This window comes from Globicephala melas, chromosome 1 (assembly GCF_963455315.2).
Source record: "Globicephala melas chromosome 1, mGloMel1.2, whole genome shotgun sequence".
In the NCBI taxonomy this organism is placed as follows: Eukaryota; Metazoa; Chordata; class Mammalia; order Artiodactyla; family Delphinidae; genus Globicephala; species Globicephala melas.
In genome coordinates, this window is record NC_083314.1 from 130,059,599 (window position 1) to 130,073,618 (window position 14,020).

The 14,020-nt window shown below is 41.9% G+C and overlaps 1 protein-coding gene across 2 annotated transcripts in view; it reads right to left on the reverse strand.

Annotated features, from left to right (window-relative positions):
* Window positions 1–14,020, reverse strand: part of IL12RB2 (interleukin 12 receptor subunit beta 2) — an 82,365-nt gene that overhangs the window by 5,707 nt on the left and 62,638 nt on the right. For both annotated transcript variants that reach the window (XM_060304421.1, XM_030865892.2), the window contains 5 exons: window positions 12,510–12,608; window positions 12,261–12,419; window positions 8,101–8,238; window positions 5,240–5,330; window positions 2,772–2,871 (listed from right to left, as the gene is read on the reverse strand). In XM_060304421.1, coding sequence (XP_060160404.1) covers window positions 2,772–2,871; window positions 5,240–5,330; window positions 8,101–8,238; window positions 12,261–12,419; window positions 12,510–12,608 — 587 coding nt within the window. The remainder of the gene's footprint in view (window positions 1–2,771; window positions 2,872–5,239; window positions 5,331–8,100; window positions 8,239–12,260; window positions 12,420–12,509; window positions 12,609–14,020) is intronic.

Below are 14,020 nucleotides of genomic sequence, written 5' to 3' on the forward strand. Positions count from 1 at the left end.
CAGAGCTTTTACAAAGCAGCCCCCCTGGCTGACAAGTCCTGGGGCAAGGCGTCTTGGACCACTAATAACTCAGGTACATCATGGAAACTATTTTAAGCTTTTACAAGCTCAAAATAGATAACATCCCAGTGATCCCCTTTATGACTGGGCCTTTCCCTTTAGAGCTTTAAGACCCATGGCTTTTTAGCCACATTTTAAGAAATGGTAGGGGGATGTAAAGTCTGAGAACTTAAAGCACATTTTGTTGGAGGTGAAAGACTATTGTGTTTCTGATGTCTGCCCCAGCCTGTCACCAGGAGAGCAGTTTGGGTCTTTAAAAACAGTCTACCCCTTCAAGGGTCAAGTGACATGGGGTTCTGAGGCTGCCACAAGGCCATCATAGATGGCATGTTTAATTTTTTTTTATTTTCTAATTTACTGGTTATTTTTGCAAAAGAAATATATGCACATAGTTTTGTAAAAAAACTTTTTTAAGTTCAAAGGGAATTTGTAATAAAAATTAAGTGGGCTTCATGCCTACAGCTGCCTCCCCAAAGGCAACCACCATTATCAGTTTCATATTTAGGCTTCCAGAAATATCCTGTGTACATGTTGGAGACTGTGTGTGTGTGTATAAAATCATCTTTTTATACAAATGAGAACCCACTTTAGACAATTAGTACAAACTTTGCTTTTTTTCACTTTTAAATATATTAGAGATGTTAGACACATATAGATCTCATTTTTTTTGAGTAGTTGCATAACATCCTGTTGTACAGATATACCCAAATGTTTAACCTAGCCCCCTGGTGGCAGGTTACGTTACAGCTTCTATTTATAATGCTGCAATGAACATACTCATACTGTACAACTTTGGGCATGTGTATGGCAATTTGTTATTTTTTCCATGTGTTACTTTCTCTAACTCTTTGTCTTTCTCAGCATCTCTTCTAGGCTTTTATGGGCTCTTCAGTGGCTCTGCATGCCTCTGTATCCCCTCATGTCCAGGCAGTGGCAAATAGAGGCCATGATGCCACAGCTACCAGCTTGGGAGCCAGGTGTCAGCGACTGACCCAGAGCTGCTTCTCACTGTGCTATTTCAGGCTTTTAGGACATGGGACTGTGGAATCTCCGCATTGGAAGAGAGAGATCTTAGAGCTCAGTTGATTCAGTTCCTGGTACCTGAATCCCCTCTAATACTAGCAGTGGCATCCTTATTGAGTGCCTTCCCATAGGTCATCACAATATTGCCACCAAGTGAGGGCCCAGTGTGTGAACACCTCTTGAGTTAGTCTGTTCAGCTCAGAGGTTTTGACTGCTGGAAACACACCCCTCACCCTGTGCTTAAGATCTTTTAGAACGTATAGTATAATGGAGGACAGCACATCCTGCTTGTATGTGAATCCAGGGTCCACCTACTAGCTGACTAACACTGGGCAAGTTACTGAGTCCTCTGTCCCTCACTTTCCTCATCTGAAAAATGGGGATAATAATATTACAATCTCATAAAGCTGTTGTACAGATTAGGTGTTAATGCATGAAAATTTTTTTTTAAGTGCCTGGCATAGAGAAAGTAATGTATGTTATGTGTATATATAAATGTAAATATATTATTATGTAATACTGTTGTATATCATATATAATTATATGTCATGTATAATCAAATATATATCAAACATCTATCATATATACGACATATACACGCACATACACATACTGTTATTATTATACTGTTCTTGCTACTGTAACTTAACAGCAACAAAACTCCTCAATAGAGAGAGGAGACTTCAAGTGTAAATCTTCCTGGGAAGAAAATGAATGATCTTTGCCTTGTATGAGCCATGTGCTTTACATGGCATCTTACTTAGTCTTCACAACAATATACATGAGAGATATTGTCAATTCCTATTTTACGGAGGATGAAACTAAGGCTCATGTCATCGGGCAAGCGCTCAAGGGTCATTGACATAGTAAGTGGCAGAGGTGGCCTTATTTCAAAGGCATTAAACTGCGGTGACTTAACTTCCTACGGAGGCAGACATGGCTGGGACCAGCTCTTTCTCTGAGAGGCGGCTGGTACCACTGGCTTCTGGATGAGGCATGGGTGACTGAAGAGAAGAATCTCGGAGGAGGAGGGCTATACGATGCGAGAGTGCGGGGCTGCCGAGGCGCCGGGTGATGGGAAGAATGTGGGCACCCCTCTCCTCCCCTTCAAGACCCTCCGTCAGAGACAGACCCTGCTGCCCGCTGTGAGCTGCTCTTCCCTCCTAGGACTGTGGCAGCCGCTCCCTGCGTGTCCTTTACTCCCAGCACGCTCATCTGCAGCTGAGCAACCTCTCCTGCCTTCAAACCTTTTCCTTGCACAATGGAATGACTTACTGGCTTCCTGCCAAGACCAAAATAGTCTGGGCTCTATTTATCTGTTCTGTGCTCACACAGGACGGGGAACATCACAGTAAAGCTTCAGTGCTCTTGAATTTGGATGAGCCAATGCTCAGACTAGTGCTTGGCAAATATATTTGCTTTTAAAATTTCTTTTGAAGTGAGCTGAGGTGAGGAGAGGAACAGAAGGCATAGAGAGGAATGAAAAGTTATGGGTCTTTTAGTCTTGGTCAGAAGCTTCAGAAAATTCCTGTGCATGGGAGTGATGACTCAGATGGTAACCTAGCACTCGTGATAAGCAGCTTATCCATAGGATCTAAACACCAAGGTTTCCCTGTACTACAATGAAAGACTTAGATGTACTGATCACCAGAACCCCATCGACTGACCACTAAGGCTTTATACCTTACCTCCACAATGGGATATTTCTTGGCCCAAGTGCTATTCGCTGGGTCTGGAATTTCTTTGCTACACCACTGAGGTCTGAGGGCCAAAAGGAGAACAACTACCCTGCAGGTAAAGAAAACAGTGACATGGGTTAAGTGGGCACACGGTGGCATGGAAGCACAGTGACTTCAGTGTAGGGGTATGCAAATGAGTAAAATGTAAACACTGCAGGAGAAAGATGATGCATCGTCCAAGTCTGGACTAGTTTTCTGTGAAGTTTGGATAGATGATAAAGACTCGTGGTGCAACCGCTTAGGGTTTGCTAAATAAACTAGGGAACTTTTGCTCGGTGTAATGTTTAGCTATCACTAAGCAGCCAAGCACTCACTCAACAAACGTTGATTGAATCCTTAATGTATGACCAGCACAGTGCCACATGCTGGGGATAAAACAGCAGACAAGAGGACATGGTCAATACCCTTGGGGAGATTACTGTTTATATTTAGTAAATTAGAATGTTTATAAAGAGCTTGTAATGAAAACAAAGAGTAAAACGGGATACAGGTGGTATAAACAGCTTGGACATAACCAATTAAAAAAATGCCAAAAAAAAATACCAATATGGAAATATCCAAACTATTAAAGTAGTTGTATTTGGTGATCAGAGGGTCTTTTTATTTCTTCTTTCCACATCTCTGGGTTTTTGAAAATATTTTAAAGTGAGTTTATTATGTGGAAGAAAAAATCCTAAAAATGTTTCTCATATGCATATGACTTAACTATTTTGACTTTTTAAAAAAAATTTCAAGACCAATATGAAGCATTTTTAAAGACTTGGCTTTAACACACTTTGTTTAATAAGAAAAGTAAGCTTCTGGGACGTGCTCAACCCTTTGAAACAAGAGATGAGGCCATGTGACTAGGTTTTTTCCAAAGAAATGTGAGCAGAGGTACCTGTGACCTAGTATAGATCATGCAGATGAGGAAAGTACCCAAGGGATGGTGGGCCAATAAAGTGGAAGACAATTGGATCCCTAAATGACAGTGTGGAGCAGAGCTGCCAACCAATCTGGATGACATACCTTAGAACTATTATATGGGAGAAAAATGAGCTATTTTATTAAAGCCACTATATTTGGGGGCTCTTTTTTTTTCTTTAACAGCAGAAGCCTCCACCCTAACTGATACTATTTCCCTGAAGAGAGGATGCATGTGATCCTAGTTGACTCTTTGAGTTCAACTTTTTCAAAGTCTACCTAAAGAGAGCTCTGCTTTGAATTATCTATCACATATGGGGGAACTTCAATAAATGGAAAACCTTTCAGACAGGTTCAATGACTAGTAGAATGACTTTGAGCTAGTTTTATTTTGACCTCTTCTCCTACATTACACAACATCTGAAGAAAACTATTGAATAACTCATTTAAAAAATTCTCTTTACCAAATAATACATGTTTAAAGAAATTTTAGGAAATACAGTTAAATAGAACTAAAAGCACTATGATTCTATCCCCTGTTATAACCACCATTAATGTTTTAGTGTATGTCCTTGGAGCAGACAGTATTAACTGCCGTCCAATACCCATTTTCCCCTCTTAGAAAGGGGACCCTGATTTACTGGGACAACAATAAGCCCAGCTAAAAGGCCACAGTCTTAAGCCTTCCTTGCCTCACCAAGTTCTGGCTAATGAGAGGTAACCTAAAGTGCCATGTGTGACTTCTTCATGTGTCTTGAAAAGGTGGGTGTGGGCACCTCCCCTCTCCCTGTAGTTGTAGAATGCAGGCACGATGGCCATAGATCCTGCAGCCATTGGACCATGAGGTGAACTTGATGATGAAAGCCAATGTCGGGATAGTGAAGCAGAAAAAGAAGGAGCCTAGGTCTCTGATGACTGGGGACCTCCTACACCAGCCGTTACCTGAGTTTACTTACTTTACCTGGGTGAGAAACTTAGCTCATTTGTCATATTTTTATGTTACATACAACCAAATTAAATGCTAACTAATATAACTTGCGTGTCTGTGGGCACGTGTGTATGCACTATTTTTTAAAAATGAAAGTACATGTTTTGCAACCTGCTTTTTAAAATGTAATATAGCAAATAGTCATACCATTTAATTTTCTTCTACATCTTTAATGAATGCATAGTATGCTGTATAGCATGAAATATACTGTGATTTATTTAACCAATCCCACGTCGTTAGGCATTTAGGTTGCTTCAAATTGTTTTCCTTCTATGAACGATACTTCAGTGAACATAGTTGCCACTAAATATCTGTATATACCTATGATATACTTAGATGGGAATTGCTAGGTGAAATGTTTAATATTTTTTAAAATTAAACATATACTGTCACCCCAAAAAGGTGACTATATTTAGTGTGCTACCAGCGACGTAGGAGAGTAACCATTTTTTTGACCCATAGCAGCAACAGCTATTATATGAAAAAAAAAAAAATTTACCAAAGTTGGCAGGTGTAATGAACTTACTTTTGCCGGAAGCAACGCACTGAGAGAACGCCCACCATGATGACACCCATGCAAATGCTTGGTGCCACAAATGTGCTCCAATTGGCTTTACCTGAAACGAAAAGTTAGCATACCCTGTGACTGAGTTATCGTCAATGAACATTTCTAAATACTGACTGTTGTGTGAACCCGCTGGGCTTTACCCACAGCTCCTGGATAGCTAGACTCAGGAACAAGGCCAACTCTCTTTCGCCCATTGAAGAAGGAAGAAAGGGCCCAAAGGGGCCAATACTAAGGTTCAAAGGAAGGAGCTCCAGCCCTACAAGGGCTTCTTCCTCTAATAGGTGCAGAAGGAAAGGGAGTGTGGTATACAAAGCACTGGTTGTGAACTGGAAGCCCTGGATTCCATTCCTAACTCTGCCGCTGACTGATGTGTGGACCTCAGATTCCTGATCTACAAAAGGTGAACGATGACATCTACCTTGCAGGTTGTTGTGAACATTAGAGATGGTGTATTTAAAGGGCACAGCCATGTACTTGAACAGAGGAGGCCTCAAGAAATGGTAGCTATTAATTTTACCAAACCATTGGATAAGCCCTCTGTCTACCTAGGGTCTTTGAAATTGTTCTGATTCCTTCCTATGACATGTAAATATTTCACTACGTGTTGGAATTTTTCATTAATTCATCCAACATGTATTGAATGTAAACCATGTAACAGGCCAGATTAGGTGCTGTAATACACAGGTGAATGGGACATAGGCTCTGAAGACAGTCCAGGAGACAGATGTGTAAACACGTAAACAGTAAACCATGATGCCACGGGATACATGTAAAAACAGCATGTACAAGGCTGTGTCACAGAGAACAGCATGGGAAATGGCTTCACGAGCAGCTCAGAAAGGTTTCCCAAAAGGCAGGATGTCAAAAGTTTAGAGTCGGATGGCTAGGAGTTGGCTAAGTGGACAAATTAGGGAGGTGCAGACTAGACAGCAAGCACGGAAGGAGGAAAGAGCGAGTGCTTCAGCAACCGCAAATAGTCTGGCCTTGCTTTCCAGTATGAATGATGAGTATGCGGCAGACAACAAAGCTAGATGGATGAACAGGACCAGGTCGTGCAGGGCTTGGTAACAAAGCAGTTTAAATTCTAGCTTGAAAGCCCGTGGGGAACCACCGATGGGTTGCAACAGGAGGTAGAATGTAGCAACAGGGATCTTGTAGAAAGATTCTTCTGATAGAGTGAAGAACAGGGTGGGAGGGAGGGTGACCAGGGGCCACTAGCGGCCAGAGACCTGCTAGCCCCTGTGACAGGGGCTTTTCCCAGGGCTGAACAGGGGAGTTAATGCAGGAAACCTTGTTACCACCCCACACAATCGGCACAATCTGACATTTCGTTAGCATCTGCCTTTCTTTCCGGGCAGATGGGACGAGTCTGGAGTACCAGGAGTAGAAAGATGCTGAGTCCTTAGTCCAGTTAATTGCTCACAAGTTAACTTTCATGGGAGTGCTTGAGAAGAGGGCTTGTCACTTTCCCCAGTGGAGGAGTATCTGGCATAGAACAACAAAGTCCTGAATGATTAACTTGATACTCCATGTCATAAAGCAAGAACAGCTTGTTTTATGCTTAGAGCAGATGCAAACAGGGGCTGCCAGAGAGAAAAGCATAATTTAGCCAGTGGAGAGAAACTCATGTTAGCTGGGTCACTTCGTCACATACTCAAATTTAACTTAAGAAACTCAAATCTGTGTCTGATTTGTAGTTCTGCCACTTGCCACCTCTAAGACCTTGGGTAATCTTTTTGTACCTCACACCTGTAAAAAGGCATCATAATCTCTCATTCTTTTATTCATTTCGTATTGAGTGCCTGGTAGTATGGCCAGGTACAGGCATGTAAAGCAGTCACATTACTTGGTTGTGGGCAGGATTAAACGAGTAAACGTATGTGTTACATGTGTTGAATTGTGTCCTCCCACCCCCAAAATTCATATATTGAAGTTCTAACTCAGTAAGTACCTCAGAAAGTGACCTTATTTGTAAATAGGGTCATTGCAGAGGTAATTAGTTAAGACAGGTCAGGCTGGAGTAGGGTGGCCCCTAGTCTGACATGACTGGTATCCTTGTAAAAAGGGCAATTTTGAACAAAGAGAAACACACAAGGAAAACTTTAAGTGAGATGAAGGTAGAGATCTAGAAACCAAGGAATGCTGAAGATTGCCCCCAGTCGCTAGGTGAGAGGCGTGGAACAGATTCTCTCATAGCCCTTGGAGGAAGCCAACTCTGTTGACACCTTGATCTCAGACTTCCAGCCTCCAGAACTGTGAGGAAATGAATTTCTGTTGTTTAAGCCACTCAGTTTGTGGTACTTTGTTACAAGAGCCCCAGCAAACTGATGCAGTATTCAAAGAGCTTAACACAGTGCTTGGCACATAACTATCTGATATGCAGTAGCTGTATTATTTTTGGGATTATTCTCATCATTCATTGAACAGATATTCATTTAACAAGTACTATGTGCTGGGTGCCATTCTAGACCTTGATGATAGAGATTAAACAGATACTAGTCCCTGCCTGTTGGATTCAGAGTTTTGAATAGGGGTCAAGTATAGCGCATTATGAAGGAAATATGGATGTGCATTTGGGAAGGCTTTCTGGAGGGGGCAACATTTTTGCTGAGTTTAGAAAAACGAGTAGACACTGTCTCCAAGCAGACAATGTAATGGTAGGGCACTCTGGTTAGAGGAAATAGGAAGGGCAAAGGTATAGCAGCAAGAAAGTAATTAGTGAATTACAGAAAATCTGATAATCTCCATATCAAGGAGTGGGAGTATACTCCTGTATAGGAATTCACAGTGGACTTGCCCTCTCTAAGGGTGGTTCTTACCTTGCAGACAAAATTCTCTTTCATTTCCTTGGGGGCTTTCACCAGCAGCTGTCAGAGCTGTCATCCATAGAATGTATGTCACTCTGGGCCGCAGGCTGTCTATGGGATGAGAATTTGGGGAGACCCTATAGGGAATTTCTGAAAGGAAGATAAATATAAAGGTTAAGGCACAAATTAAAGGAAATATCTGAATGTGGGCTCTTACTCATTTTTATTTGTTAATGCTTCATTTAATTTGAAAGAGGAAAGCACATTGCTGCTTTAAAGTAGTCCTAATTCATTAATACTTAACACTTTAAAAGGCCCTAGGCACTGTCATTTATGACAGCACCACTTCACAGCATATCAGAAGAATTACATTTTTTTCCTGTGGTAAAATCTTTTCAAAGAATTTTTATTATTTTGCTTTTGAAACTATTTAGCTGTAGTAACTTCTTCTATTTCCTATGACTATAATGCTTCCGACATTTATCAGGTATATTTGAGAACTCCTGGGGAGGAAACTAAATGTACAAATTATTTTCAACGGAATTTTTAAGCAAGCTAAGTTTAGCAATTAATGAAATAGACATTTAATAACATTTATTAATTCTGACTTTCTTTTTTATTTTTTGGTAAGTTCTGGGTACTGGTCGTAGTGGGTTTAATCATTGATCTGCTTCAATTTGACATAAAATCTAAAAAATGAGAACAATGGTACTTAGATTTATTTTGGTAGTTCAAGGCTAGACTGTCAGTTCTTTATGCTTTTAACACCCCTGCAGGTTCTCAGCAAGTAAGACTTTGGTTTTTGAGCAATGTGTTGATGCTGTTTTTTTCCTCCAAGAGATATGAATATCGGTAGCCTTTAGTAAATAGGCAGTCTCCTCCTCCACGGATCTGCTGGGTGTGAGTTTTGGAGTGACCTCTCAAAAACTGAGGGGGGCTATAGAATCGAGGCAAGAACTTTGACAGGTGTAGCCTACTGGTTTGCTCAGCAGACCTGTGTGTGTGCTGGTGATCAAAGTGGAAACTAGAACTCAGCACTTTGTGCCTCAACATTAGTTACTGTCTCACAAACCCCAGGGCAAGTCAGATCTTGACCCTGTTTGCTGAATTTATTTCAACAGTCACACATATTTATTGAGTGTTTGCCATGGACAAGGCACCAAGGCACAGAATCTGCCTCAAAGAGTTCACCATCTAGTAGGGAAAACAGACCCCTTACACTCACTCACCCCTACTTACTATGTGTGACCAGCAAGATGGAACCCTGTATTATTGCATCCACTCCACCCAAAGGAGCTGAGGCCTGAGCAGATCATTTAACAGCTGTGACTATCAGAGCAATTTCTATATTTTACATCCTTTTGAGAAAAAGTACCATGTGGAAAATTCCCAAGCCTACTTTAACCTGATGAAATTGCTTGCACAGACTTCAGCTCTATGATTACACTAAAATGTCTCTTATTCCCAAGGCAGGGGACTAAAACAATAATTTGGGAGAGACTTTCTGCTCATCTTTCTGCAGCAAAGCATAGGCGAGCATCAGGGAGTCAGTCGTCCAACGGTGTTAGGGCATCCTTAACTCCAGGAGTGAATGAGCCGTTGGAACACAAGGGAAGGAGTTTGAATGATTTGTTGGGCCAAAAAAGTTTACACGCAAACACAGATACATGCACATGTGTATATTTGAAGAATAAAAATAGAAACTATGGGGGAAGCCAAGAGGAGGGTGATGGTGTCAGCAGTTTGGCTGGCAAATAGGTTGAGGCGAGTAAAGGAAGAAAGAAGCCATGCAGGAAATACTGGTTCTGCTGCCTTGTCTGGGCTGTGATCTCTGGCAGAGATAAAGGAGGCCATTCTGTTCTTGGATCTGAAACTTTAGGTTTAAGGTGGTTAAATGACAAAGGCACCAGTTTAGGGAGATGTGATGGTTGCCAATCATCTGAAAGGTCACCAGTAAGAAGGTCAAGTGGTACCAGGCAAAACAGCTGCATGGCGCCTGGAAATCAGCTTTTATCTAAACATCTGCATTGGTTTGACAAAGCCCACGGCAGTATTAACCCATTTGTTACTCAAAAAATACGATTTTTATTAAGCACCTACTGGGTGCTTGGCTGTATTATAGGTAAGGGGGAGACAATGGTGAGCTAACTGCCGTGGCTTCTGCCCTCATGTTGGCAAAAACAGCCAAGTGATAAGTAGAATGTGTGTGCCCATAGAGCAGTGCACATGGCAGTATCAACAAACTTCCAGAGGAGTGGCTGTGGACCCAAATCACCTGGGGAATGCAGATGCCCCACCCCAGGGCTACCCCGCTCACCCGCCCAGGCAGGCGAAGTGTTCCTACTGCGCCCTGCTTGTGCTGTTAGGGGCCGTGACAGAAGACGCCTCGGAACTCCATCCTCCTTTTGCTGATGTGGAGCCTCTCTGCTTTCTTTTTCCCTCCTCCTCAACCTACTGCCCTCTACCACTCTCTAGAAATGGCACTTGTGGATTTGCCAATGATTTCTGGTTGCCCAATGCAATAGTAGGTGTCAGTCCTTGATTACAGCACTTACATATCACTTTTGTGTACTTTTCCATCTCCCTGGGTGCACTGTGAGCTCTCTGAAGATAGGGAACAGGTCTTTGTTCATCTGTAAGTGCTAAAAGGGAAACCATCTAAAACTGGTACAAATAAGGGCTTTGAATCTGCACCTTCTCCCCTTTAAACTTATTTTAAAATACCCTTACACAGACTTTAGATTCATCAGATTTGGTGCAAAAAAGGTAGGTAATTTCTTCAACATCTACAAGAGCAGATTTAAGAACCATCTAACCATGTTGATCTTGTTGTAAATAAGTATCTTGGTTTAAATTCTGTCAAAATGAAAAATTGGGGGGGAGCAAATTTCATATGAAGTATTCCAAATGGCTCATGACAAGATCAATTGATTCATCACCTTTGGTGCATTTCAGAACTGACCCCAACGGTGGGGAGCAGTTCTGTTCAGTGATCTGCTGTATTTAACAATGGTGGATTATTAAGCTGATTATTTTAAGATCTTACAGTGGAATACTATAAAGCTGTTAAAAAAAGAATGAGACAAGTCCACATGGATTGATGTGGAAAGATCTCAGTATGCATTATTGAGAGGCAAAAGTAAGGTGCAGATCAAAATACAGATGTTTATCCCAAATGTATGCTAGTGTATGCATTAAGTTTTTTTCTGGACGAACACACAAAGAACTGCTAACAGCCTAAGTATGGAGGAAGGGATAATTTCCACTTTATATCTTTTTGAACTATTTGAATGTTTTTCTATATACAAGTATTATTTATGTAATAAGAAATTAATTAGCTTTAAAAGTCATAACTTTTAGAGAAGCAGTACTGCAGATCTAAGGTCAAGAGAGAGGACCAATTCCTCAGGTTTCCCAGGTAAAAATCACTCTGCAGGCAGCCCTCTGACACCTACATCTCAGGCTGGCTTTGTTACATTCTTCTTGGACCTAATAGTTCTCACGAAGGAATAAAATGGTTGCTTCTTTATGATAAATGCTCCCGAAAGAAAGCCAGCTGCCTATGAAATACTAAAGGGAAGCTCAAGCCAGGAAAAACAAAACAAAACTGAGTAAATCAAAGATTAGAACATTAAATCTGGCAAGTGACTTGGAACTGCTCGGTGAACGAGTGATGAAATCATTTGAGATAATGCTCCAGCCAGAATTTAATTGCTTTAGTCTTACAGCGTAATTACGGGTCATAAGGAGTTACTTAAATTGTATTTTATCCATTTAAGGAGAAAATAATATGCTATGATGATATTTGCAAGTGTGGTGATTCGAAGATTCTCCAAATGCATTTCCTGCAAGCCTCAAGGGTCTATATAATAGTATCAAAGCACACTTATTGCTTTTTGAAATGCTATCTCCCCATATGAGTAAGCTCCTTGAAAGCCTCGTCCAGTAACTTCATTTCTTCAATTTGCTTGGCACGTAACACATATTCAGTAACTTTGTGTGTGTGAGTGTGTGTGTATGTTTAGATGTCTATTTTTCTTCATTCAATTAATTTCACATATATTTATGGAGCACCTCCTAAGTGCCAGGTATGGTGCTAGCACTTGCACACCCTTGTGTTTTCCCAACATCTAAACAAGAAAGACCCTGCTGGCTTTGTTTCTCACACATACCACAAAGCTGAGGCTGGGAATCGGAGTCCTGTTCCTTCCAATATATCCTGTAATGGAGGATGCAGCCCATTTGCTCCCGGGCTGGAATTTCGTTCCATGAAATTAAAATGCTCCCTTTTTCCTCTGAGATGGCATTAATGTGGGGGCCACTCAGTGGTGCTGTGAAGTAGAACACAGGAGGCTTTTGTCACCCTCCAAATCCAAACCATTAAACTACAGCAAAATTGGGCAAAAGGTCCCAAGACTCACCTTTGTGCTTAGAGTTACCCCGGATGGAGTTGCATCCTCCCTGGCCCCCTGAAAGTGCATGCACGCGGATTTCATAACAGATGTAGGGTTTTATGTTTTCTGCAAGACATAAAGACAGACACTACTCCGGGTGAAACAAGGATTTAAAGAAAACCACACAGACAGCTTCTGAAACAAAACTCACCTTCAAGGAAAAACTTTGACTTTTACAAATAAATTATTTGCTGTTTACAGAAAAGTAAGGGTGGTGTTTTGCAGACATAGCACCGGAACAGCTCTTCTAATTCCCTAGATGCTTATCAGGCTCTGACAGGGCAACATGGGATGACACATTCAGGCGTGACTAATCAGGGGTGCTCAGTGCAATCTACCCCTTGTTCCCCCACTTCCCCCACTCCTCGTACCATGTTCCACTCAGATCTCAGTTGTTTCACAGCTTGGAAGATTAGGAAGATACCTGGGAATGTTAATACTCCTTCCTAGCTTTTTTTTTTTTTTTTTTTTTTTTGCGGTACGCGGGGCTCTCACTGTCGTGGCCTCTTCCGTTGTGGAGCACAGGCTCCGGACGCGCAGGCTCAGCGGCCACGGCTCACGGGCCCAGACGCTCCGCGGCATGTGGGATCCTCCCGGACCGGGGCACGAACGCGTGTCCCCTGCATCCCTCTCAACCACTGCACCACCAGGGAAGCCCTCCTTCCTAGCTTTTAAAGTGCCACACTTGGCAGTTTTCTGTCAGTCATGAAGTTTACTGGCAAGTCACTCTTCCCTTCCCTAACTCCCTATTTCCATGAATCTCAGATTTCTACTTCCTGTAAAGAAAAGTCCCCTCTCATAGATACTGCCCATGACATATCTTTAAACTCCCAATGAAAGTTTAAAGGAAAAAGATTACTTCTGTTAGGTACCTAACTGTAGTCTCATGTGGTCAGGGTAAGGACTCTCTCCCATATTGTTCAATGCCCTGCCATAGGTAGGTCTGGTCCCCTACACTGACAATTGATTAGGGTTTAACATTTTCTTTTTTGGGAAGAAGAATTTTACATCACAAAATAATTTACTAGTGTGTGTGTTATATAAAAATCCATTGTCTCTTAAATATTCCAGCAAGTAGGTAGTATATGAAGCGCAGACGTGCAACCAGTACCGTCGGAAGGGACCACGAGGAAATCAAAACTCACACCATGGGTGAGTTCCAACTCGTATCCATGAACCGAGTGAAATGGAGCGAGGCTGCAATCAGCTTAGTCCTGTAATCCAGAGATACTTTGTGTGTAGCTTCCAGACCCAGAAGCTCCGAGGGCAACACGGAATATGGAATCATTTCATTTGGGAGGGGCTGGTGCCTGGCTGCTCTGTCGCTAGTTCTGGAAGGGACCCACCAACCACCGTGCCATGTGGGAGTTCCAGATGAGCTCATTAGGCAAATGGTTTCGTTGCATTTTGCCATGCAAAGTGTGAGTTCAGGGCAGAGGCCTTGGGGAGCTGCTGCATCAGAAGCTGTGGGTTCCTTC